This window comes from Sus scrofa, chromosome 9, assembly GCF_054392235.1.
Source record: "Sus scrofa isolate SSC_HxYL_T2T_F1_AM1 chromosome 9, Sscrofa_HxYL_maternal_Yorkshire_Landrace_v2.0, whole genome shotgun sequence".
In the NCBI taxonomy this organism is placed as follows: Eukaryota; Metazoa; Chordata; class Mammalia; order Artiodactyla; family Suidae; genus Sus; species Sus scrofa.
In genome coordinates, this window is record NC_139391.1 from 34,086,550 (window position 1) to 34,113,884 (window position 27,335).

A 27,335-nucleotide genomic window follows, 5' to 3' on the forward strand; every position below is an offset into this window, starting at 1 on the left:
TTATGTCTTTTCACATCTAGATCAGGCTCCTCTTTTTATTTCATACCACTGTTTGTTACAGAATCAGAATCACTTCTCCTGTATAATGATCTACATTCTGTATTCATCTCTTTGCTTCCTTATGCTACTACATAGACTCTGTCCCTCATTTCCTGTAAAATGGAAGTTAGTTCTAGAGGAAACTAATTTTTCTAAATTTGTTATTCCTTCTACATTTATTAACTGAAATTCTTCTGCAAAAAAGCCCATCAACTAGGTCTATGTGTTTACCTAGATAACATGGAATACATTTTATGTAGAAAATAAAGAGAAAATGCTTTTCTTTAAAAAAAATATTTAAACTAGTGCTATTCAGAATATGGTGTTGATACATTATTTTCTGCAGTGTCCAATGACATTTCTTCTTTGTTTTTAGATATCAGTGAGAACTTCTGATGTATTTAATGTGTTTTGGTAAAGTGCATTTGTTCTTTTTCATGTGCAATATCCCTGGTCTTTGGATTACATAAAGTTTCTTCATGTTGATCTCTGTATCTTTTTTTTTCTTTTTTAGGGAGGCACCTGTAGCATATCGAAGTTTCCAGGCTAGTGGTTGAATCAGAGCTACAGCTGCTGGCCTACCCCACAGCCACAGCAACACCAGATCTGAACCAGATCTGAACTGCATCTGTGACCTACACTATAGCTTGTGGCAATGCCAGATCCTTAACCCACTGAGCAAGGCCAGGGATTGAACCCACATCTTCACAGAGACTATGTCAGGTTTTTAACTCTCTGAGCCACAATGGGAACTCCCTGACCTCTGCATCTTATTTTTGGTAAAATTTTATAGTGAAGTATAATATCATACAACAAGCTGCACAAATCTTAAGAATATAACTTTATAAACTTTTTGATAAACAGACCTATGAAACCATTATGCAGATTAATCTTAGTATTTTAGGGTATTTTTCCTCAAAATTTTTTATAATTAAATGGACCTAGCATATTCAGTACAAACTTTATTTTTTCATTGTATATGATGTATGTAATATACATATGCAACACATTGTAAATTAACTATACTTCAACTAAAAATATATAACATAGAAAAAGAAAAAAAAGGATGTATTTGAGATACTACCTAGATGTTTGTCTACTCATTTTTTTTACTCTCTAATGTATTTTTTATTTTAAACAGTTGAGAACTTCTTATAAAGATGGGTCAGGTCTGTCATGGTTAATCATCTCAGCTCCAGATAGATACGTAATGATAGATAAAATATTAAAAAAAATGAAAGTACAAACATAATCTGGCTTCAACTACAAGATAAGTATTTCATTGCATCAGAAACAGGACAAAATAAATTTGTGACTAAGTCTGAAAAACAGAGGTCTATTGAGCTCCAAGTCTAGAAGTAGGAAGCAATGAACAATATGCCCCAGCAGAGTAAAAGGAATTAATAGTGCTGTATCTGAGATGGAAGCTGAAATAAGGTTCATTGCTTAAATCCAGGAGTGAGCTTAGGCTCTCTAGCTCTCCAATAAAAGGAGAATGAATAAAACTATTGTAGGATCACCAGTAGTGTCTGTGGCACTGTAGAAAGCTGTAGGCCCAAGGAAGCTGAAAGACAAAGACATAGATTTAACATTAGATACTGAACCACACTACCCACCAGATCAATGGCTTAGTACTGCAATATCCCCAACATCTGCAAAACAGAACCCCCAAACTGGCATTATAAATTTTTTAGCTATGTAGATGTGGGAAGGTCATTACTGAGGTATGTGGGAAAAAAATAAAATACCCTTCAAGATGAACCTAGAGGAGTTCCCATCGTGGTGCAGTGGTTAATGTATCCCACTAGGAACCATGAGGTTGCGGGTTCGATCCCTGGCCTTGCTCAGTTGGTTTAGGATCTGGCGTTGCCATGAGCTGTAGTGTAAGTTGCAGACGCGGCACGGATCCCGAGTTGCTGTTGCTGTGGCGTAGGCCGGCAGCTACAGCTCCAATTCGACCCCTAGCCTGGGAACCTCCATGTGCCGTGAAAGAGGCCCAAGAAATGGCAAAAAGACCAAAAAAAAAAAAAAAAAAAAGTTTGGAGTGCCTGTGGTTTCGCAGTGGTTAACGAATCCGACTGGGAACCATGAGGTTGCGGGTTCGCTCTCTGGCCTTGCTCAGTGGGTTAAGGATCTGGTGTTGCCGTGAGCTGTGGTGTAGGTCGCAGACGTGGCTCGGATGCCGCATTGCTGTGGCTGTGGCGTAGGCCGGTGGCTACAGCTCTGATTAGACCCCTAGCCTGGGAACCTCCATATACCGTGGGAGCAGCCCTAGAAATGGCAAAAAAAAGACAAAGACAAAACAAAACAAAATAAAGTTCCTGTCATATATATTAAAAAAAAAAGATGAATCTAGAAACCAAAATCCATAATAAACAGGGAGAAAAATCTAATCCTTGAAAGGAAAATTAACAAAATCATTAAGCCAATCAAAATCTAGTCATTTGGTTTGTTAATTTAGGGGGAAAAATCTCATAAAAATGTTAAAATATTTACTTTAGTTTCCTTAAATAGTTACATGAAAGAATAACTTTCACTTAAAAATTACAGAATTTAACAGAATAGAAGCAGGCAGAGATAATACAGTTATATGTAGTTGAATGTGAAAACCAATCAGTAATCTTGGAAATGAAAACTATAATCTTTAAATGAAAAATTTGATAGATAAAATATACTCTATATTAGATGCAGTTGAAGAAGACATAATTAATTAGAAGTTAGAAGGAATCAACTCAGAACTGGTCACAGAGGTAAAGTATTAAAATTATGAAAGAGATATTATGAGATATGATAGTTTGACATTCTGACCTACTTCTAAAAGGATTTTTAGAAATATATATATAGAACAGACAGAATGACAGAGAAGCAAAACTAATTTGAAACAGTAGTTGCAGGAATTTTCAAAAATTGGAAAATGATGTTATTAGGTGAAAAGCACATGCAAAGTACCAAAAATATTAAGTAGAAGCAAATTCAAGTTGAGTTACACTGTAGTGAATGTATACAATATCAAGAAAAATCTTAAAAGTTGTCAGACAGAAAAGTCAGATTTCTACCAAAACAAAACAAACCTTCAAACAGATTTCTAATCAACACACTAGATGCCAGAAGACAATGGAGTGAGTAATATATTCAAATTGATGAGGAAAATAATTGTTAACCTCAAATTTTCTTTCCATCTAAAATATCATTCAGTAATGAGAATAATAAAAAGATATTTCCAGAAAGCCAAACACAAGGGTTACCACTCTTAGAACTTCAATAAAAGTATTAAAACATGTAAAAAGGAAAGCCAGAGAGAAAGCAATATGTACGAAAATTCAAACCGAGCCTAAAAATTAGAAGATAATTTAATTTAGTATGTAATGTCAACTGTAAAATATAAAATTTTTATTATGTTTAAACAAAAACTAAAACTCTAAACAGTAATAAGTAGATTAAAAATAACATGGTAAAATAAAATCCGTATCATGTTCAGGAGAAGTACTGAATAACTTAAGAATTCTTTAAAATTCATTAGAAAATGTCAGAGTTATTCATTCAAAAGATATGGCTAAATACTTTAAAATAGATATGCAATCCATAGCAGAAAAGATAAAAATTAAACAAAAAGAGATAAAGAGGAAAACAACATGCTAACTATTAGTCCCAATATATGACTAAAAACAATAAATATAAATTTTTAATTGAAGTATTAGTTGATTTACAGTTTTAAGTTAATTTTAGGTATACAGCAAAGTCATTTAGTTATATATTTTTTTTCAGATTATTTTCCATTAGAAGTTATTATACGATAGTGAATGTAGTTCCCTGTGCTATACAGTAAATCTGACTAGGAACCATGAGGTTGCAGTTTCAATCCCTGGCCTCACTCAGTGTGTTAAGGATCTGGCGTTGCTGGGCTGTGGTGTAGGCCAACAGCTGTAGCTCTGATTTGACCCCTAGCCTGGGAACCTCGATATGCCGCGGGTGCGGCCCTAAAAAGCAGGGAAAAAATAGGCAAAAGTAATGGTCATTACAAATCAAAGAAGGCATTGAGGAACTATTCGATAAATGTTTCTGAGATAGTTGGTTGCTTGTACGGAAAATGATACAGTTTGAACCATCCTACTATCATAAACAAAAATTAGTCAGAACGATTTATGTTATAGATATGTAACTTCTTTTTGAAAAAGAAGACTTTCAGAAACAAAAGCCCTGGAAAATATCTTTATTTGGGATTTCCTTATACACACAGGAATAAAAGATTTAAAGGAAAAAGCTGATAAATATGCTACTTTAAAATTAAAAGACATCTTAGAAAATAAATATATAGACCATGGACTGGATAAATATATTTACATGTTATATAAGTGATAAAGGATTTGTGCTTAAAACACACAAAAAATTTTACAACTCAGTTTAAAAAAAAAAAATCCCGTTATGGGGAAAAGGGGAAGTAGGCAAAGGACAACAGGCAACTTAAAGCGTAAACGTAAATGACTAATAAATATAAAATGCTTGTTACCACTAGTAATCAGGAAAGTGAAATTAAATCTCAAATTTGATCAGTTATAAATCTCAACAGGCCAAGTACTGGCAAGGTTATAGCATAAAATAAATTCTCATACATGATGTATGCATATAGATTGACAAGTAGGAGTATAGTTTACCTTGGGGAACAATTTGCCAATATTAAAGTAAATTGAGAATGAGCATAAATTTCAACCTAGCAATTTCCTGTCTATACCTAGAGAAATTCATATAGATGTGTATAAGAAGACATGTACCACAATACTTATTGCAGTGATATAGTAGTAAAAAATTAGAAATGACTTAAATGTTTATCAGTAGAATAATTTTTTACATTAATAATAACAAAATGTTATGCAGCTGTTAAAAATGAAAGAACAAAACCCAATCAAAAAATGGACAGAAGACCTAAACAGACATTTCTCCAAAAAGACATCAGTCAACAGGCATGTGAAAAGATGCTTAACACCACTAATTATTAGAGAAGTGCAAATCAAAAATACAATGAAGTGTCATCTCACACCAGTCAGAATTTATTAAAAATTCCATAAATAATAAATACTGGAGAAGATGAGAAAAAGGACCTCCTACACTGTTGGTGGGAATGTAAACTGGTGCATCCACTATTGAGAACAGTATGGAGGTCCCTTTAGAAACTAAAAATAGAACTACTATAAGCTCCAGAAATTCCTTCTCTCTCTCTCTCTCTCTCTATATATATATATATATATATATATATACACACACACATACATATACACACAATGGAATATCACTCAGCCATTAAAAGAATGAAATATTGTCATTTGCAGCAATATAGGTGGACCTAGAGATTATCAGAAGGGGCTCACAGACATAGAAAACAAACTTATGGTTACTAAAGAGGAAGGGAAGAGGGGGAGGGATAAATTAGGGGTTTGGAAAATTTTTTTAAATCTTAAAAGGACAAAATAGATGCATCTAGACCAATGATGAAGGAAAGAATGGGTTGCAAAATAATGCATAAATTTTGCACTTTAAATACAGCCTGGAAACATGAAAAACAATACATTCATGGTTTACGGATATATTTAAAAATCATGCAAGACTAAGTCAGGATAATGACTAGGTCAGATGAGTGAAGGAAAGAAACAGGAAAGGCAAGGTGTGTACAGAGGACCTTACCTATGTCTGTTATTGTTTATTTGCTTAGAAATATGGAACAAATATGAATATATATTAAAGTCTAGTAAAACTGGTTGGGAAAAACATGTCAATTTTTAAATGTTTTTATGATTTTCTCTGTGTTTAAGACATTTTTTTTTAATTTTTAAAAGGAAGATTCTAGCAAATGAAGTCATAAAATAAATTATCAAAATAAAATTCAGGGTTTAAAATGAAATTCACTCTTAAGTTAAAGTCAAGTTAAAATCAGAAGAAATTCAGCACTGTATATGAGATAAATTAATGATTTTAATCCTGTTTTTAAGTGAACAAAGTCACTACTGTTACTGTTGTTAAACCCTTTTGAGGTGAGAAGCCAAAAGTTGAATAAGACCTTATGTTTAGGAATAGCTTTGTCTAAATAGGTTGGGGTCGTGATAGTTATTTGGAATATACTTACATAATTGTGTTCAGCCTGATCCACACTATCCTTTAGTAAGTTCGGTTTTGAGACTATAACCAAAGCCATATATTTGTGGGCTTTTTAAGTTTCATACTTTTGCAACTGCCCCCTCTCAGATGTTGTTCTGTTTTTGTTTTTTTGTCTTTTGTCTTTTTAGGGCTGCACCCGTGGCATATGAAGGTTCCCAGGCCAGAGGTCCAATCGGAGCTACAGCTGCTGGCCTACAGCACAGCCACAGCAACGCGGGACCCGAGCCGCGTCTGCAGCCTACACCACAGCTCAAAGCAATGCGAATCCTTAACCCACTGAGAGAGGCCAGGGATCGAACCCACAACCTCATGGTTCCTAGTCAGGTTTGTTAACCACTGAGCCACTACGTGAACTCCCTCTCAGATGTTTTAGTCAAAGATTCAAATGTGAATAACACTAGAGTACAGATTTTTTTTTTTTGGTTTAATGATTTTATTCTGTTTTGATTCTGTAAAGTTGAAAGCTATGAATTTATAAGCGAAGTAAGAATAGCGAGAGGAAACGATATTACAAGATATGTACATTTGGATGCCTTTCACTTAATTATTTGCATACAACTCACACAATACTTTTGTAGAGATGTCAAGAGGCAGCCTTTGACAGTGTGATCCTTTTAAGATAATGTAAACAAATGAGCTCTAATCTCAATAATTTCTTTGTATCCAAAGGATATGTGTCATGCAAAATAAGGTACTAATGACTACAATAGACTTCTATCAAACTTTTAGTAAAAAGGAAGAAAATACCCCATAAGTATTTTACTTACATATATATATACACACACACAGACATGCATAGTATTTTAACATGGTTTATCATTTAAAGGGAGTGAAAAACAGAGTGGAAGTACAGCACTGATCAAATTAGAAAACATGCTCTGTCATGTCACCTAGCTCTTTGATGTAGGAATGAAGTGATAGAAAAGACTCTATCTAGGACAAATTTGGGAAAATATTTTGCAAAATTATGTACTCTGTCCAGAAGTTTTTGAGTAAAATTATCCAGGTTATTTTTAATCAAAACTTTATTTTGCCTCAATTAAATGGATATACTTTATATAAAATAATTCTTAACAGAAGTTTTTGAGTAAAATTATCCAGGTTATTTTTAATCAAAACTTTATTTTGCCTCAATTAAATGGATATACTTTATATAAAATAATTCTTAAGTGTCTAGAACTTAGAAGATGGATTAGATTAAATGAACAGTAATAGCTAAAACTTATTGAACACTTACTATATATCAGGCAATTTTCCAATTATTTTAACTATAATGTTAGTTTTTTTTAATTTCCTGCTCATGTTTTTGTTTTGTTTTTTTCCTGTGTGAAGCGATACTTACATACTAATATTCATACTCTAGTCTCTACCTTCTACTTGACCCCTCCCTTTCCAGGAAAGGTATCACTTTATGCTTCTATGAGTTTGAGTCAGGCGCCCAGGCCTGAATACTGTGCCTTCCTATGCTTTTCTTTCGTGTATATATATATATTCTGCATATATATATATATATATTCTGCATATATATATATATATATATTCTGCATATATATATATTCTGCTCCGCCCCTTCAAGGTAGTCTTTGCATCTGGTGCATCTGTCTCCTTAAGGTTTGTACTATTACAACTAGAAGTCAAGCCTTCCTAATTCTAGAGCTTTGTATTTGCAAGTCCGTTGCATGGACACCTGTTAGAGCCTCCAAACTGTCTTTTCAGTAATAAAGGTAACATTTGGGGCCTCTCTGCTTTCACTCCTTTCAATGATACAGAATCTCAGTGGAAACAAGAGTGCCATTTGTTGAGACCACTCTGATCCTTTATATATTGTCATTTTATTGTATAGACAAGAGCATATTGCTTTTTGACATCCTCATGTTTTCATTTTCTTTACTTAAGATTTCAAAGTAGGGAAATGATAGAGGGTGTAGAGAGAAAGGACAGATTTAGAAAATGTTTATTGGTAGTAACAGGACTTGGTCATTGATGGCATGTGAGAAGTTCAGGAAAAGGAACCAAGAATGTCTTCGAGGCATCTGCTTAAGCAACTACATGGTCAGTAGTGCCAATTACTGAAATAAGCTTCCAGAGAATAAGAGTTCTCACCCCTCCCACCCCCTGGTTAGAAGGGGGAAATGATGAGTTGATATCTCTGTATACGTATGTTACATAGTTAAATTGTGACACTGGCAGTGGAGACTACTTTTACAAATTCTTACAGACACTAATTGAGCTCAAAACTCAATGAAACTTCTAGAAAAGACCTTAGAAAAATGATCTTGCCTAGAGGGTTTCTAGCACTGAAATTAGCAAAGTACTCTTTAAATTTTAATTTACATTTCTTCAAGGCCGTACTTCAGTAACTCTTGAAGTGGCCTGTATAACATCATATCAGTGGTATAGAAGAGAGAATATTGAACTTAGGGATTCAGTAATTCTATTTTTATTCCAACTCTTTCACTGGCAGAGAAGTTGCTTATCTTTTCATGGTACAGCAACCGTACTGCAAATTTAGCTATCAAAACTATTTGTCAAGGTGTACTCTGCTAGTACCTCTTTGCTCCTAAACCACTCTCTCACTAAAAGTCTAAAAATGATTTCAATTCTTCCAACTTAAAGTGTTCCTTGACCCTAAAATTCTATAGTACTTTCATTTAGTATGTTACAACCTAAAGGATACTATGTGACATCTATAAGATTGTTTATATTTTCTGTCAGCTTCCAATCATGAGAATATTGATATAAGTACGAATGCAAAATGCCAACTCTGCATTTGTTGCCTTTAGATAAACTCAGGGTAGATTAACAATACAGAAACTAAAAGAATGAACACTTTTAAAGAAGAAATATGAAACTAATATTACCAAAATAATTATATTGCTTAACTCTCCTTTTTTATTCTTCTTTCAGCTTTGCATGGCATGTCAAGGATTTTTTTTTTTTTCATTAAACTTTCTGATTTTTTCTATTCTTTAGAAAAGGATGTTAGAATTACAAGTAGGGAGCATGTGTTCCTGTTCTCTGATATGCTCTTCTTTCCCTCTCCTGGAAAAGAATAATAACTTTTTGGCTTTTGTCACTATATTTCTATTAATCTAATGCCAAGGCATATGCAGTTATATGAATGATGACATTTTAAAGTATTGTTTTTCTAAAATATTTGCTTAAACTGAGAATTCAGCCCAAAGGAAGCTTATAGTGAACATTGGCCCAGGCCTTCACCTTCATTATTCTTAAATAAAATACCATGATTTTTATTTTCACAGTGTTTGAAATACATAGTCAAAATAGAAGTTGTTACCTTTCTTCTGAAGATAAAATATAGTAAATTCTGCTGTTTCATGCTCTAATGCATAGTTTAATGGTTTATATGTTTCCATGGCAGATCAGTGGCTTATTACTGGAAGGATGCAGTTTTGATGGAAATCGGCTTTCTGAAAATCAGCATGATTCTCCTAGTGTATCATCAGTTCTCCCTTGTTTTATGGGCTGGATTCCACAGGTAATACTTTTTTAACAAGACTAAGCTGTAATTTAGTCAATTCATTTTTAAAGTTATCTTTTCAGTAACATATTCTTGGTCTATATATTTTTGGTTTACTTCCTGATCTCACCTGCATTTGAACAAATTTAAAGTCAAAATATTTCATCCTTTATAGTTTTTAAAATGTATAGGACATTTTAAAACCTTCATTTTATTATGGAAAAAAAATTATACTTTTCAATTTCTAAATAATTTGTAGCCTAATAAGAAAAAAAGCCTTAATATGAGCTACCACGTATTATGTTCCTCTTATTTTCAACAATATGCTAAATGCTTTGTATACTTTATATATTCTTCCTAGTTCTGCAAGGTGGATATTATTATTTCCTATTTTCAGTTGAGGAAATGTGTGCTCACATCAGTTAAATGACTTCCCCATAGACAGGCCTGCAGAAATCAACAGCATCAATATGTTAACACACATCTGGCTTTTATATTGTCCCATGTCATGATGCTGCTGATTGACAGGTGAAGAAACTCTCTTGACAAAGACTTATTCAGTTAATGTTTTCCCTTTTAAAGCCTTCAGTTTTTGAAAGAACTTTCAACAGTGGAACCTGGGGGAATATTTGCCTTTAAAATAGGACATAGTTTGGGAATTCCCGTCGTGGCTCAGTGGTTAACAAATCTGACTAGGAACCATGAGGTTGCGGGTTCGATCCCTGGCCTTGCTCAGTGGGTTAAGGATCCAGTGTTGCTGTGAGCTGTGGTGTAGGTTGCAGACGCGGCTCCAATCCCTTGTTGCTGTGGCTCTAGCGTAGGCCAGCGGCTACAGCTCCGGTTAGACCCCTAGCCTGGAAACCTCCATATGCCGCGGGAGCAGCCCTAGAAAAGGCAAAAAGACAAAAATAAATAAATAAATAAAAATAAAATAGGACATAGTTGTAGATGAAGCACATAACTTTTACTTAACAGTAAAATTTTAAAATGTAAGTATGAATATATGCCAATAAACTTTAAAGTTTTGATTCTATGTCTATCACCAATAAAAACTATTTCATATACTGCTTACTACAAGAAAAAATGAGTTTTCTAGTTGGGAAATAATGAGTTGTGTTTTCCAATTATTATAAATCTTTTTTGTAAAATAAAAAATCAAAAGCATCAGAGCAATTGTTTTAAAATAAAAACTAATAAAGCTATACCAGTAATTAGCCGTTATTGTTCAAAGAGACACAAGAGCAATCTCTGACCTAAAGGAACATACATTTATGTGAAACTCTCCATCTTCTGCCCCTCCCATATTAGCTCCATTTTCCATTTTCCTTAGAGAAGGGATCAGAAGTTGAAATAATCTTTATTTCACCCCAGCTATTAATTCATGTAAGAAATTTATATCAAAAATTGGTAAATTATGGAGGATACACATTAGGTATATGAACCAGACTGAAAGTTATATTGCAAAAGTTAAGGTTGAAATTTACTAAGGATTTTAGCCATACATATAAAGTTGTATATGATAACAGAGATGAATTCAAATGAATCCAAATTATGTGAAGTGTTAATTTCTCTGGCAAACAAAATTAAAAGCCATATAATGACCTCAATGATGAGGGGAAAAAATGTAGGACATGTATAAACTGGTTCACTAAGGAGAAACTCCAGCAGTAAAAATAGAGCATTGGAGAATAACTAAGTGGGCATAAATGCAGAAGAGAATGACCTAGAGCATAGATATTTGAGAACATTAAAAACTCTGAGAACTCCCCAAATTTACCTCACACTCATTTACCCTTTTCATGCACCTAAACACCACCCCCATCCGGATCTAATGTTCCATATAGTTTGGGAAGCGCTGCATTTTGAGGTAGATCAGTCTTAGATAATGCTCTGTTCTGATATTCCACAGGAAGTCGGTTTGCCTTTGGTCTATCTTTTCAGTAAAAAATATTACTTAGAGTTTATAAGCCCCACTGTAACATAGAAATCCTGAACCTGAACTCCACAGGCCTACACCTTCCAACAGGCACCAGAATTGACAGTTCAACTTCAGAAACAGTTTCATTCCCTGGGAAATTACAATTGCAAAATGATTTCTCAAGCCACTCACAAGAACAGTCTCTTCTTTATATGAAAATACTTTCACATGTATATGCTGAAAGCTCTGCCCTGTATGCACTCTGGTTTAAAAATAATAATTATTTGCTAAATATTTTTCCTATGTGACAGTACCCCCCCCACCCCACCCCAGGACTTATTTTGAAAGCTATGTTGCTAACATCATATAATTTAAAAAATTTGAGGAAAGTATTTCTCTATCAAAATATGTTTTAAAAGAGTATCTAGACATTCTTGACAGTCTTTCGAAATATTCATTGTTGGCAAGTTGTTTTATTTCCTGTTTTGAGCTAGTTGTTTTTTCCAGGATTGCATTACTAGTAGTGCCACTTTTATGTATGCTAAACCTCTGATTTACGAACGTCTTCTTTTCTTAAAAAAAACCCTGTTCACTGACTTGGTTCATAAACATTCTGAACACATATTAATTAAGTTAGTTGGACTTTATGCAAAAAATATATTTCTGATGAGAAATATATGTTGGTTTGCCTTCACATGTCTTATTAAAATGAAATTTGAGTCGATATTGGCCAAATAGTTAATACAATTAACCTGGGTAATTTTGCGTTTCTTTGTTTTCTGGTGTTTTTTTTGTTGTTGTTAGTTTTCTTTGATTTGTTGGCTAAGTGAAACAGAATATCACCATTTGCCTTTGTAAAATGTCTTCTTTCACATATTTGCATATTGCCTTCTTTGTGTACTATGTGTATACTTTTAAGTCACTTTCCCTGGGACAAGGGCATGAGTATAAGTAGTCACAATGTATAGATTTTTAATTCTGTCAAACCAATTTGTTTACGTGTAATATGATATGATTTGAAATCTCCCTAATATATCCTCTTTTTTGCTTTAATTGAGCACTTAGCATAGTTATTAATAAAATTTTAATTTCATTCAAATATTTAAGTCCAGCAAGGTCTTATGCTTTGTCTGTTAAGAGAAACATATAAAAGAGGGAAGAGTGTCAAGAATTTAATTCAATTAAATAATTTTTATAGAACTTCTGTCTGCACAAAGTATTGTGCTAATAGTGAGAATGCCAGGGACTTACTTGTCAGTTCCACTATTTCGATTATTTACTAGTGACCTAAGAGCAAATCCACTTAACTTCTGTTATAGGAGGTTATAACTTGTACCATTTAAGAGATTCAGAGCAATGACAAGCAAAATTTTAAGAAGCAACTGTGGTACTTTGCTTTTAGAGCACTATAGGTTTTGCTTGAAAGATTCGTGTGGTCACCTTGAAACCAGCAAAAAGCCTATAACCGAAAACAGGTTTGGAAGGATTTGAAATATATACAAAAACTAGTAAACTGATAATAAAAATGCAAAAGAATCAACTTTGCATTACTCTTAAATTCCTAATTTAAAAGGAAAATTGCTTTCCATTAAAACGAAGAGATATAGAGAAAATCATCTGAATAGAAAGGAATAGCATTATAAAACATATTGATGTGATGTTTTATTTTCATTTTTTACCATAGAAGTTATGGGAAGCAAAGCAAATGTCAGGTGGCAGAAGAAGATAATTTAAGACCTTTCCTGGGATTATAAATAGGCATCCATAATTCATATCATTTCAGTCCAACAAATATGTAATGTTTGCTCTTTGAAGAACTTAAAGGCAATATGAAAAGAAAGGCTGCACTAGGTTTTTAACTTTAGGAATAGCTAATGAGGTATGAAAATTATAGGAATTTCTGAATCCTAAAGCTTTGCTATTTAAGAAGAATTAGAGAAGAGGGTAGAGATTAGGCAGTGACTAATAGTGGTTGAAAGTTATTTTTAATCCAAATTCCATATTTTTTCTGAGACTCAAGATTAATTCTCTCCTTTAATCCTTGTTAGGTTAACCTATCCCACGGTGGTGGTTTGTTTATTTTGATTTCTGGTACCGAGGATCCTCCGGGAAATGACTGACTTATTTCTAGGACAGCAAACGTATAAGACGAACTTATAACATCTTTACATGCTAGAAAGTAAGAAAGCTATTGAAGGCAACTAGGGACATATAAAAAAAAAAAAAAGCCAAAACTTTCAGGAGCCAACTTACAGAGTTCCCACTGCACAAAGATTGACACTTTGAACACTGATGAGATAGTAATTGTATTGCATTGAAGCACATTGAGTGTGTTTAAATCCACCAGTTCATAATGATACCTTAGAAAGAGGTGGGGGTGGTCATCAATCACCTATACAGCATACTAGGGAGCAAATTCATTATTTTAAAAGCCCACAAATAAAGGGAAATTAGGGAGCATTTATCCATTCTCTCCTATATGAACTGTAACCTCATGGTAATCAAATGATTGATAAATGGAAGTTTCTCTTTATAAATATATATCTGCCTGGAAAAGAAAAGGGAATGATAGAATTAGATTATCATTTTGTAATCTTGAGTGTAAGTAATGATCATCTGTGGCTTCCAGTATCTAAAAAGAGAGACCATTGAACTATATGCCTCTTGATGGAAGTATACCCTAGTACCTTTGCAGTGTTTTTAACCAAAAATTGAATCTGAATCTGAACTTGCCTCCAGATCCACTTTACAGGAGTAAAGAGAACAGAAGAACATCCTGCCATGGGAATGTGGCCAACAGAAGTCAGAGTATGGGAAGCTCTTCAGTATAGCAAACAAATTGCAAGGAAAAAAGTACAAAAAACCCTGTAAATTTAGGTGACATAAGAGACATAGCAACAAACCACAAAATAAAGGGCTTTATATGAATGGTTCTTACAAAAAACTCTTTTACAAATTTTGAGATAATGAGATAATGATTATAAAGTGATATCGAGGAAGTTCCCTTCGTGGCTCAGCAGGTAACAATCCCGACTAGGATCCATGAGGACACGGATTTGATCCCTGGCCTCACTCAGCAGGTTGAGGAGCAGATATTGCCATGAGCTGTGGTGTAGGTCACAGTTGCGGCCCGGATCCCACGTTGCTGTGGCTGTGGTATAGGCCAGCAGCTGTAGCTCTCATTAGACCCCTAGCCTGGGAACTTTCATATGCCATAAGTGTGGCCCTAAAAAGCAAAATAAAATAAAATAAAAAATAATAAAGTGATATTGAGAAATGAAGATTTTTATTGATAACAGTATTGTGATTGCATTTTTATATTTATAGACATATATTTAAATATTTATAGATGAAATTTTATAATGAAGAGGATTTGGGTCAGAATAATCCAGGGCTCCCTGGTGGTCTAGTGTTTAAGACTAGTAGTGTTTAACACTAGTGTTTAAGACTTGGTGTTTCCACTGCTGCGGCCTGGGGTCAATCCCTGGTTTGGGAACTGCGATCCCACATCAAGCTGCTGCACACCACAGCCAAAGACAGAGAGAGAGGGAGAGAGAGAGAGAGAGAGAGAGAGAGAGAGAGAGAGAGAGAGAGAGAAAACTAAAATATTCAAAATACTCCAATATCGGGAGCTAGGGGAAGGTTATAAATGAAACACCATTGGTCATGAGTTGATAATTATTGAAGCTGAATGATGGGGATATATTATGCAGGTTTTTATTTAAAACATTTCATAATAAAGTGTCTTATTATTTGGGAGGGTTTGTGTTTGTATCTTTGGTTATCTAATGATCTATTTCAACGTAGTGTATCACTGTATTTTATCTTATTTTGTTATTACTCAATGAATTTATTACATTTATAGTTGTACAATGATCATCACAATCCAATTTTATAGGATTTCTATTGCTGTATTTTAAAACAAAGTTAATTCTTTTCAAACAGGACGCGTATGGTCCGTATTCCCCTGACGAGTGCATATCTTTGCCGGTTTACACGAGCGCTGAAAGGGATCGTGTAGTGATCAATATCGACATTCCATGTGGGGGCAGCCAAGACCAGTGGATTCAGTGTGGAGCGGCTCTATTTCTAAAAAATCAGTAGACCCTAATGACAACAAGAACTGTCTTAGCAAAAGTAAAATTTATTATTTAAGCTTTGAATAAAATACGTGTTCAGTCTACATTTCTACATTTGAAGTGTTAGTTCAAAATTATTACCATATAGTTGTCCGGTGTTATCTCATTGGGGTTTTTTAAAGGTTTTTGTTTTGTTTTGTTTTGTTTTTTGGCTGAGCCAGCAATATGTGAAAATTATGGGCCAGGGATAGAACCTGTTCCACAGCAGCAACCCAAGCTGCTGCAGTGACAACACCAGATCCTTAACCCACTGAGCCACAAAGGAACTCTGCATTTTTATTTTAATGGGTAATGACAGTATCTCATACCTTTTGAAGTAATAACTTAATGGAGTCAATGTTAAGGTGGAGTATTTCCTGTGTAATTTTTCTGTGAGGCAGATCACTTTTCCAGTGGCTCAAAAATTTTGTTCTACGTAAAAGATTTAAAATAGTGTATTTAAGGAATCGGGAGTTCCCATCGTGTCTCAGTGGTTAACGAATCCAACTAGGAACCATGAGGTTTCGGGTTCGATCCCTGGCATGACTCAATGGTTAAGGATCTGGCATTGCCATGAGCTGTGGTGTAGGTCGAAGATGTGGCTTGGATCTGGTGTTGCTGTGGCTCTGGCGTAGGCCAGCAGCTGCAGTTCCAATTAGACCCCTAGCCTGGGAACCTCCATATGCCTCAGGAGCAGCCCTAGAAAAGGCAAAAAGACAAAAATAAAATAAAATAAAATAGTATATTTAAGGAATCAGTGATAACTATTTTGGCTACCATTTTCATATCATAATTAATATAAAATATTAATAATGATTCTGTCTTCCATGATTATATATATGTGTATATATATAATATGCATACATATATATGTATGTATATATATATTTTTTTAAACATTGAAGGATGTGTTAGTTCTACTCTTTTTTTTTTTTTTTTTTTTGCTTTTCAGGGCCACACACATGGCCTGTGGAGGTTCCCAGGCAAGGGGTTGAATTGGAGCTGCAGCTGCCTGCCTACACCACAGCTCATGGCAACACCAGATCCTTAACCCACTGAGCAAGGCCAGGGATCAAACCCACATCCTCATGGTTCCTGGTCGGGTTCTTAACCTGCTGAGCCACAATAGGAAATCCCCAGGATGTGTTATATTGTAGTTAAAATATACAGCATCTCAAAGTAATGCAAAAGAAATGAGGAATTATAGCACAGAAACCAGGATAAGAATTTTACAAATAGAATAATTAAATGATGAAAAGTTATAATTTCACATGGCTTTACCATGTGGTTCTATGAAACAGTAAAATTCTGTAATTGCTCAAAACTGAAATATTATATTTTATAATTTTAAAGTTTCTGAGCAATTTGAATTAAATTCAGAAATACTAATTACCTTTAATTATATTAACACATAGAAGTTTGCTATTTTTCCTCATGTAGTAGAATAGTTGGGTCAGTTGTCATTCATGCAACCATTCAGGAACAGAGACTCATATTAGTCCTGCCATCTGAAATACATGGCCCGGGAATTCCCAGTGTGGCACAAGGGGATCCATCTTGGGAATGCTGGAACACAGACTGAATTCAGATCTGTCATAGGGGTTTAAGGATCAAGCATTGCCACTGTTGCAGCTTATGTCATGACTGCAGCTAGGATCTGATCCCTGGCCTGGGAACTCCATATGCTGTGGGGTGGCCAAAAAAGAAAAACAATTAAACTAAATTAAATTAAAGTAATGAACATATGGCCTGGCATGGACATGCCAGTCAGCTAGAATAGGGAAAAGCACAGAGGCACACTCGGGGAAGGTGTCTGTGGTCTGTATCTGGAAACGTCACACATCATTTATGTTACATTCCATCAGAGAGAACTTAATTACGTGGCTACACCTAATGCCTAGGTTAGTGGGAAATGTAGTCTAGCTGTGTGCTCAAGGAAGGGAAGCATGGAGGGGCTAGCCCTACCTGACAAAGAGCCCACTACCAAACTGCCTTCAGGACAAAGGCATAAAATGACTGAAAAATAGAAAACAAGCACAAGGCCTTTAATTGATCTTCTGACTCTAAACATTGTGCTTGTAAATTATAATGCTTAAATTCAGTAAAATAACACGATCCAGACACTAGCCACATCCCAGTTGTACAAAGATGCATTAACACACTCTCTCTGCTCTTGAGACTTAAGAGCTGATAGGACAGTGACAAGTGAAAATAGTATCACTGTAAATTCTTTTTCCTGGTATTAATATGGCTATACCAGCTTTTCTTTTGGTTACAATTTTTTCTTTAAATTTAGGAAACAATACATGAAAATATAGAAAAACGTTATAGTACAATGAAATCAGTTACATGACACACTAGCAAAGGGCTGTGGAATCCCAGGGGATGGTGTGACTAATTCTACTTGCTATATGTATTATTTAATCAAAGCTTACCAGCAATGGGTTAATTAATCTTTTCTTTCTTTCTTTTTTCTTTCACAAAACTGACTTTGAAAATTTAAGTTACAAATGGGTAACAAACACATTTTTTTGGTCTTCCAAAATGAACAAGTAGTAGCATGCTATGCTGTTTAGCTTTTTAAAAGAAATTTTTAAAATTTTTAAATAATTTCAAAACAAGTTAGAGCCTGTCCTATTCCCTTCTGCAGTTACATTTCAGAGGCACCAACTAACATCTATGTTATGTACACAGGCCATCAGTATAATAGCAAAATATATGGCCAAAAACAATCTAGGAGAGGTTTGGGGTTATTTTTGTTTTTGTTTTTTACTTTTTACGGCCACACCTGCAGCATATGGACGTTCCCTGGCTAGTTCGAATTGGAGCTGTAGCCACTGGCCTACACCACAGCCACAGCAATGAGGGATCTGAGCCGCGTCTGTGACCTACACCACAGCTCATGGCAACGCTGGATCCTTAACCCACTGAGTAAGGCCAGGAATTGAACCCACGTTCTCACGGATACTAGTCAGGCTCGTTAGTGCTGAGAGGTGTTTTTTTTTTTGTTTGTTTGGTTGTTTTTTTTTTTTTTTTTTTTTTTTTGGAATGAATGAAAACTCCAGAAAACTACCTAAAATTTGAGAAGAACTCACTATCCGAGATTCTCAGTCAGTAGAAGCAAAACACAGACATTGGGATGGCCCAATCAGGACAGTGATTTTCAAAATAAAAACCTCAGCAAACCAGGAATAGACAGGAATTTCTTTTGATGGATAGAGAACACATATGAAAAAACCTATAACAAAAATCATCTTAATGGGGAAAATCACTCCAGAAGCATTCTTTTTAAAATGAGAAAGACAAGGTTTATCACTTCTGTTCAACATTGTTAAGGGATCCTAACCAGCACAGGATGACAAGAAAAAGGCAGAACTGGAAAGCAAAAGCAAATAAGAGAAAAATATATTTAGGAAGAAGACATTAGCACTCAGTCTCTCTCATCAGCCCTTTTAATTTCTGATTTTAATCTTCTAATTTTTGCAATCTTTAACACATGCACTTACGAAAATTTAAGGGGCAGAAACTAAACTCACTTTAAGCATTTCTCAACAAGAATTCTTTGGAGGTTTTGTTTTTCATTCTGAGACTTTCTGCTCTAACTCCTGAAAGAAGATGGAGACTGATTATAAGAAAACAGAAATGACAAAATCACTCCAGACACTGGGAACAGCTTTTCTATTTGACTTCCTTTCACTTATTTCCACCTGTCAAAATAAAGTGTGGCTGAGTTATCTCCCACCCATGTCCTCAGGAAAGTGTGAGCACATAGGAATCTGACCCCAGGGCATGGCCAGAGCAAGACTGCAGTGGGCCCTGGGGACACACAGGAAAAATAGAGAATGAAATATATTAGACTCAAGATTAGCCATTTTACCCCTTATTTTTGACTCTCTTACCCATTAAGCATCTTGATAACAGGAAGTGTACTTTTCATGCTTTTATTTCTGGTATTTCCTTATAATGGAACTCAATATTTATTTATCAAATCAATGACTAAAACTGCTTCCAGACAACTTAATCATCAGATCTGTCTCCAAATTATTTTAGATTCTTCCGAAAATCAACCCCATGCCCAAAGAATGTGTATTTCCCATCATTAAGCATACTTGAAGACTATCCAAATGTCCTTAAAGGAAATCTAAAAGAGGTTCCAAAAATATCTGATTAAGGAGAGCGTCATCTTCCCTATGTGACAACTTAAAGAAGACAGCTACTTGGGATGTGCAGTTCTTAAATCAAAAGCTTTTGGAAATGAAAAGGATGTAGAGACTGAATTTTTGTTTATATTGTCTTGTTTTTTCTTTATTGTCATACCTTCCTAAATACTTTATTGTTCCTTGTGAACCTGAAATTTTCTACATTTCAACCAGGAGGAAAATTATTATTTTTTATTAATAAGGTAGATTTTATAATGCATACCAGAGGATCTGTGTTATAAGGAGTAGAGGTATCCTGTCAAGGTCCAAAAGCTCAAATCAGTTATCCTCTTTAGTTTATCGGGGTTTTTTGTTGTTGTTGTTTGTTTGTTTGTTTTGGCCATGGCCATGGCATGTGGAAGTTCCTAGGGATTGAACTTGTGCCACAGTAGCGACCCAAGCCCAGCAGTGACAAGGCCGGATACTTAACTTCTTGCACCACAAGGGAACTCTCCTCCTTAGTTTATCTGAAGCCCTTCCAAATATTAGTACTGTAAATCTCCTCACTGAAAAAGAAAAAAAAAATTGAACATATGCAAAGAGTTGAGTCATTGGTAGAAAGACAGGAAAAATAAAATAAAATAAAATCCAGCTGAAGGAAAAAAAAAAAAAAAAAAAAGCCAAGCCTGTTGAGAATGTCTCTGCCTGTGCTGATGTTTTTCATACATGTAGACATGGCAATCAGCTTTTTTTTTTTTCTTCACAAAAGAAGAAGGAAAAACAAGCATCATCCATGCTATACGTCTTATTGATTCTCTTTATTCTATGCCTATTTTTCTCCTTTGTCCTTTTTTCCAGTTCCTGAGAACCATTTCAAATGGGATTAAATCAATAGGAAATTAAAAAGGCAAAAGCAGAGACAGGAAGGTGGATGGATAGATGATCTCTGATATTTCCTTGCTTTAGAAGTGGTAAGTTATTGGTTAACACATTAAGGGTAAAGAATAAAACAAAATTTGTGGAAAATTTTGTGGAAAGATCACAAAGCAATGAAAATACCAACTTAAATCACACAGAAAAAATAAATGAATCACATCATAGCCTAGGTATAATTTGGAATATTTATTAAAGTCAGTGACACCCATGTGATTTGAAAGTTGGCTTTATTTCTATTTGAAACAACAAAGGGTTATTAAAATAGGAATTTATTTGAAAAGAGCTAGTTCTGATGTAATAGTTCTATCTTTAATAATGCTACAGTTCCTAACTGGTTTATAATTTTAAAGTTACTTCCCTGCATATAAAGCACAACCCTTTCCACGGCAGACTGCTACTTATCCTTCTACCCTGCAATAAAACAATGTTGAATTGGGTTAAATAGGCACTCAGAATAAAAATTGCAATTCCTCCTTTCCATTATAGTAAAGTATGACCATGTGACTCAATTCTGGCCAAAAGATGGTGAGCACAATAACACACAGCAGCTTCCAGGAGCCTTCTTACAGGACATAATATGTCATTTTCTCTCTCCATCTCTTCCTCTATTCTGCTGCCTTGTACGGGGACCTTGGCATCTTGGCCATGTATTTGTGACCACAAAAGGCAGAGCAACAACATGGAAGGAACTGGTTCTCTTTGTGGAGCATAGATGCCTCCCCTGAACCATTTAACTCTGGACTTCACTTACTTCATTTATACAGAAGAGATTGCAAACTCTAGATGTGGTATATAAAAGCCACTTGGCTGGTGGTATGGATAAACCAAACAGGACTGACTGCCCTCAGACAGTGCCTCCAAAAACAACAACTAGACTCAAATATTCAAACTGAACTAGAGCCCCAAGTTGGAAGCACTTTTAACCTATGCTTTCTGACAGAGGCAGGCAGCAACTAAATAAAACTCTTGCCAGAGACACTGGCTGTACCTTTGGGACTGCTCTTCTCATGGGGAAATCAGGCATTAAGCTGCCTCCCTCTCTAAAACCTTCTGCCACTCTTTGGCCATAAGAGAGCTGCAAGTATGTAAAACAGCACCACCAGTAGGTCATTGATCCTTCAGATAGTTGCAGACATCTTTCCAAAATGAGTGTACCTTTGGTCACTTGGCGGAAGATAACTGCTTCGTTGTTTAGAAGCTCCTTGTGGAGAGTTTTCTCTCTCAGGGGAGTTATCCAATTAAGTTTCCATTTCTCAGGTAGGAAATGTATTCTCAACTTGAGCGGAAGTGATCACTGACTCATCTCCGCCGTAAAAGTCTTTCAGGTCAGCCTCACCTCACTGTCCATGGTGGTTATGCTAAACATCTCCAGAATAAATTGTATGTGGTCTTCATGATAATTACATGTTTGTGATGTAATGGTAGTGAAAAAAGATAAAATATGTTATACAGGACAATTTCATGTGTACATGGATGTATATGGCATATCTCTTATTTGAGAGGAAGGTGTTTTTAAATATTGAGTGATGATTATCTCTGGAGAGAATAATGAATGACAGGTGATTTTTTTGCTTTACCTTGGGTATATTTTTACATTTTTCAAATATTTGAGAATGTATTGCCTTCACAATTAAAACACTAATTTTTTAAAGGAAATAAATAAAAATGTAAACTTAAAAAAACAATGTGTACAAGTTAGCTTCTCACATTCTGAGATCATTCCTTTCAAAGTCCATTAATTGGCAAGATGTCTAGTCTATTTGTAGTATGTGTTGCTATCGATTAATTTAGTCATAGCATCAAGTAAGGGTTCATTGAGATTTGTATATAACTGGTATTTGATTAAATTATTTTAGATCAAAAACAAAGGTGCCACATCTTTCTACCTTAGCATGTATGTAATTTTAAAGTTCAATATTTGTAATAAGGAGAGACTAGGGAGTCAAGGGAAAGTTAAACTGAAGGCAGTTTTAAAGGCTTGTATTTAATTGCAGAGTGACAAAAGCCCAGGACATGGAGTTAGGACCCTAGGCTGCCAGTGGCCCCATCACTTTTACCTAGATGTCTGATCCCTCTGAGCTTAGGTCTTCATCTATGAGATGTGGATCACTATTCCTATTTCAAAGTGTGATTTAAAGAGCAAAGGAGTCCCCCGGTGGCCTACAAATTAAGGATTCAGCTTTATCACTGCTGTGGCTCAGGAACTTTCACATGCTGTGAGCACAGCCAAAAAAAAAATTAATTTAAAAAATAAAAATAAAGAACAAATGAAATGTTTGTTTTTGTTTGGTTGGTTGGTTTTGCTTTTTAGGGCTGCATATGTGGCATATGGAAGTTCTCAAGCTAGAGGTTGAATCGGAGCTCCAGCTTCTGGCCTACGCCACAGCCATAGCAATGCAGGTCTGAGCCGTGTCTGTGGCCCACACCAGAGCTCACGGAAGTGCTGGATCCTTACCCCCTGAGCAAGGCCAAGGATCGAACCCTCATCTTTGTAGATTCTAGTCAGGTTTGCTACCACTGAGCCACAGCAGGAACTCCAACAGCAAGTGAAATATTATGTGGTAACATTTCATTAACTAGTATAAATTATAATTTAAGTCACTGTTATACCACCTTGAGACTGGATATGAATTTAAATGCTGAGACAAATTACAAATTAGTTTCATATAAAACTTTACTTCACTATTTAGAAATAAGCTGAGAATGATTTGATTATAACATTCTCAAGTTTTACACTACCTGGCTTATTTGTGATTATGTTGCTAGTGTTAAAAATCCATTTTGACTTCACAAGATGAACCACAGTTAATCAAATACTGCCATTTGTAGCATTTTGTTCAAAACCAGCAGTCTGTATATGACCAGTATATCATAATAATAATAATAATAACAACTAAGGATTAGGTATCACTAATTACATGCTAAGCGCTGTTCCAAGTGCTTGATAGATGATAGCAAAATAGATAGATGATAGATGGACAGATGATAGATAGATAGATAGATAGATAGATAGATAGATAGATATTACATCCATTTATGTTATTCATGTTACCAATGAGAAAAATAAGGCCAGGTTAAGTGACTTGCTCAGCTAATAAACTGGTAAAATGGCAAAGGGAGAAAACTCACTCTTTCAGTTCTCCCTCCCCTCAAGGAAAGAACAAAGTCAGCAAAGCTGAATTCCCTGGCTAATATCTGCTTGGAACTGAGTTTGCTAAAAGGAATGAGAAGCGCTATTTCAGCACCACATGTTGGTCAGTTCTTCATTTTGACAAATATTTGCTACAGCAGCGTTTCTGGCAAGAAGATAAAATGAATTGACAGGTCCAATCAAAACACTTGTTATATTACACATTTTTATTGAACAGTCACCTCCATAAAATTTAGGAAGAGAACATGGGAGGAAAAATGCTTCAAATTGTGATCTTAGCTCTCAGAACTATCAACCTCTGCTTCCTTTACCCTAAAGACTGCACGTTCTCGGCATGCACAGTACTGTTCTAGGGTCCTTGAGGGCTTTCCGACACTGTCTCCTTCATGATATAAAAGCAGTAATGAAATCAAGGCCATGTTTTTCCACTTTTCTCATAAAGAACACTGTGAAGTAAGTCAACACACCCTATACATACAACGTAAAGAATAATAGAATGAGCACCTGTACTAACACACAGCTTAAGAACATTTACTCATTTACTAATTCCATTTAACCTCTTTAATATGTTTTCAGTGTCTCATTTCCCACTCTATTCCCAAGACAATCCTAATTTTGGTTTTTATAATTCCCTGAGTCTCTTTATAGTTTTTCTCAATACAAATGATGTCTAAGCCATATTTTCTATTTCTGCTTAACTTGACAAATACTTACTTCTAATCTTTGACTGACCCCATGTATGGTCAGGCCACTCAGGATGGCTGTCCTTTTGCTCTCCTTCATCCCCTGCACAACCAGTCCCACTTTACTCACAAGCCTATCCAATCGTCTTAATTATAGGGCTCAATTAACCCCTGGTCACTGATGAGCCCCCTATAAATGGTAGCCTCCTTTCCTCTGAGTAGCCAAGACTGCTGCCTATCATGTGCCATCTACAGTGGAGTGTTGCTCCAGGACCCTTTGATTCAGCCATGTAAGACCCCTGTCCAATAAACTGTTGATGATTCTGTCACTGTCTTGGGGTTCTTTCTTCAGTCTCAAGATGAGGCAACTACGAGGCTTGCAGGCCTGCAGGGTGCAGCCCAACACCCCCTCACTTTTACGTGGTATTTATTCTTATGCAAATGTCATCTATTTTGTGACCTTTCTTTTTTCAGAATGAATGTATGACTTGACCAAAATTTACTTATCCAGTCTCTTCTTGAGGAACATTTTATTTTATTTTTCTAACCGCTACCAATTACGTTGCTATAAACATTCTTAGTAAGTCTCCTGCCATGACTTTGCAAGACTTTTTCCAGGGTTTATACCTAGTAGGAGAATGGCTGAGTCTCTAATAGGAAAATGAGATGATGCCAAATGACTTTCCAAGTGATTAAATACTTAACGTTTATAAGGCACTTGAAAGAATGACTACAACAAGTTTTATTATAATTATGAATATCGTTGAGCCAATTTACAGACCCACCAGTAGTATATAAGAGTTCTTGTCATTCTGCTTTCTTATCAATACTTTACATTTCTGCATGTCTGGTAGCTATGAAATGGCATAACATGGTAGTTTTAATTGTATTTCCCTATTTATAAATAAAATTAGGCAACTTTTCTTATGTTTATTGTCTGTGGCTTTTCTTCTTTGAAATTCTGTTTTCATCTTTTGCCCAATTTTGCCTATTGAATTGTCTTTTCTTATGTTTTATTTTGATGAATAAAAGTTTTTTACTGGAATACAGAATTTTTCAACCTTTCATCTGGTTTGTTTTCCCAGAACAAGGTCATTAAAATAACATTTTTTTTCCCCTTGCAGTTTAAAGTGTTGCTTTTTGTTAATAAGATAACCTCAAAACAGTAACTTTAGGTCAGATAAGGCCATGTGCAAATCCAAAATTCAGTTGCATGTAATTTTTGATATTTGTAATGGTTACATGATTCTAAGAAAATGAAAGAATATGAGTCCCTTAATTTCTGTTAATGAAGAAATTTAAACTCTAACACAAAATGAGCTCTAGGCAGGATTTTAATTGCTGGGTAGGATGTTCCGGCAAACATACTGTGGATGTTTTATGTGGATAGGCTTTGGGGGAAGATTTCTGGTTCAGGATTTTAAAACCAAAACCATAAATCGCTTCAGGCTCACACTAGGCTTAGAATAAATGGATATATTTAAAAGGTACAGTGAAGTAACAGGCTTTGTATAATCGTAAATTCACTAACAGTTTGTTTTGCTACTAATTCTGGTCAGTCTTCTGAGAAATGATTGCTTGATTTCCTGACCACCAGCTATCTTGCAAACTCTCATACACCTACGTGTCTGTAGATGCTTTTTCTCTTTGTTACATACTTGATTTGTCCATTCAAAGGGCTTTCTGTTGTAATCAATAGAACATACATTTGGATATTTTAGGAGGCCACCAATCTCAATTGGTCATCACTGTTAGATAGGAAATTGACGTGTCTTGTGTATCAAATACTTCAGAGTTGTACAGAAAATACGTGTAGCTAAGAGATGCAGAGTGAAAAACCTAATCATGTCTAAGGGTTGAAGTGCAGATTTATCTGTAGATAGTAAAGCAGGTAGTATGTGTAACTTATATTCATGAGCAAGGGCATGCATATAGTCTAGGCTTTCACTGAAAGCCACTCCATATGGTGCTTGTCCAGGAAAGCTCCAGCCAGGAGGAGGGGAGGTGGAGCAGGAGGACCTGGCAAGTTTGATGATGGTCATAAGCTCCTTTTATTCCTCACCCTGGGGCTTCCATTCACATCCTCTTCCCTGTGGGTTTCCTTTTCATGTGAACCCAGACTATACTCGGGGCCCTGGAATTGCATAGCTCAAGACAAAACTAGGAGCACAGGGGAGAAAGGGAATGAGATGAGTCCTTTTTCCTAAGAGCAAGCAGGTCCTGTGCCAGCTCACCTTTTTTGAGGCAGTGTCTCCAAGCTGGGAAAATAGGATACTTGGTTACATGTGGCATAAGTAAAAATCTTACAGGAGGCTGAACAGAGGGGCTCTTTAAGGAGACATGTGTGCAGTCAAACATGAGAGCCTCAAGAATTCATTTTCAAGGTCAAATAGTCCATGAAAATAATAGTAAAAGTAGTCACATATGTATCATGCTATGCCATTTGTAAAGAGATTTTGCATACATTATCACAATGCTGCAAGGACTGCAGGCCAATTGTTACACTAGTGGAATACTCTGAGACTTTGAGAGGTTAATCAGCTCATTCAAACTCAGGACCCAAAAGTTCCACCTCTAAAATCAACTTAAAATACTTCTCTCTTACACAGCCACCCAGGGGGAAATTCCCATTGCCTAGGAATATTTTTATTCCTATGGATGGACAGACAGACTTGGATCCCCTTGCTAGGAACCTTCCTCTGAGAGCTCTGTTTACTAATACT

The 27,335-nt window shown here is 35.3% G+C and overlaps 1 protein-coding gene across 11 annotated transcripts in view; it reads left to right on the forward strand.

The window, feature by feature from the left end:
* The window catches only part of DYNC2H1 (dynein cytoplasmic 2 heavy chain 1), a 364,937-nt gene that overhangs the window by 290,335 nt on the left and 47,267 nt on the right, over nt 1–27,335 (forward strand). For 8 of the 11 annotated variants that reach the window (XM_084975878.1, XM_084975879.1, XM_084975880.1 and 5 more), the window contains 2 exons: nt 9,569–9,685; nt 15,531–15,778. In XM_084975878.1, the coding sequence (XP_084832004.1) occupies nt 9,569–9,685; nt 15,531–15,689 (276 nt within the window). In that variant the 3' untranslated portion in view covers nt 15,690–15,778. Of the gene's footprint in view, nt 1–9,568; nt 9,686–15,530; nt 15,779–20,700; nt 22,461–27,335 lie in introns of those variants that run through there. The other 3 variants (XM_084975882.1, XM_084975883.1, XR_014815142.1) reach the window with 2 other exon arrangements.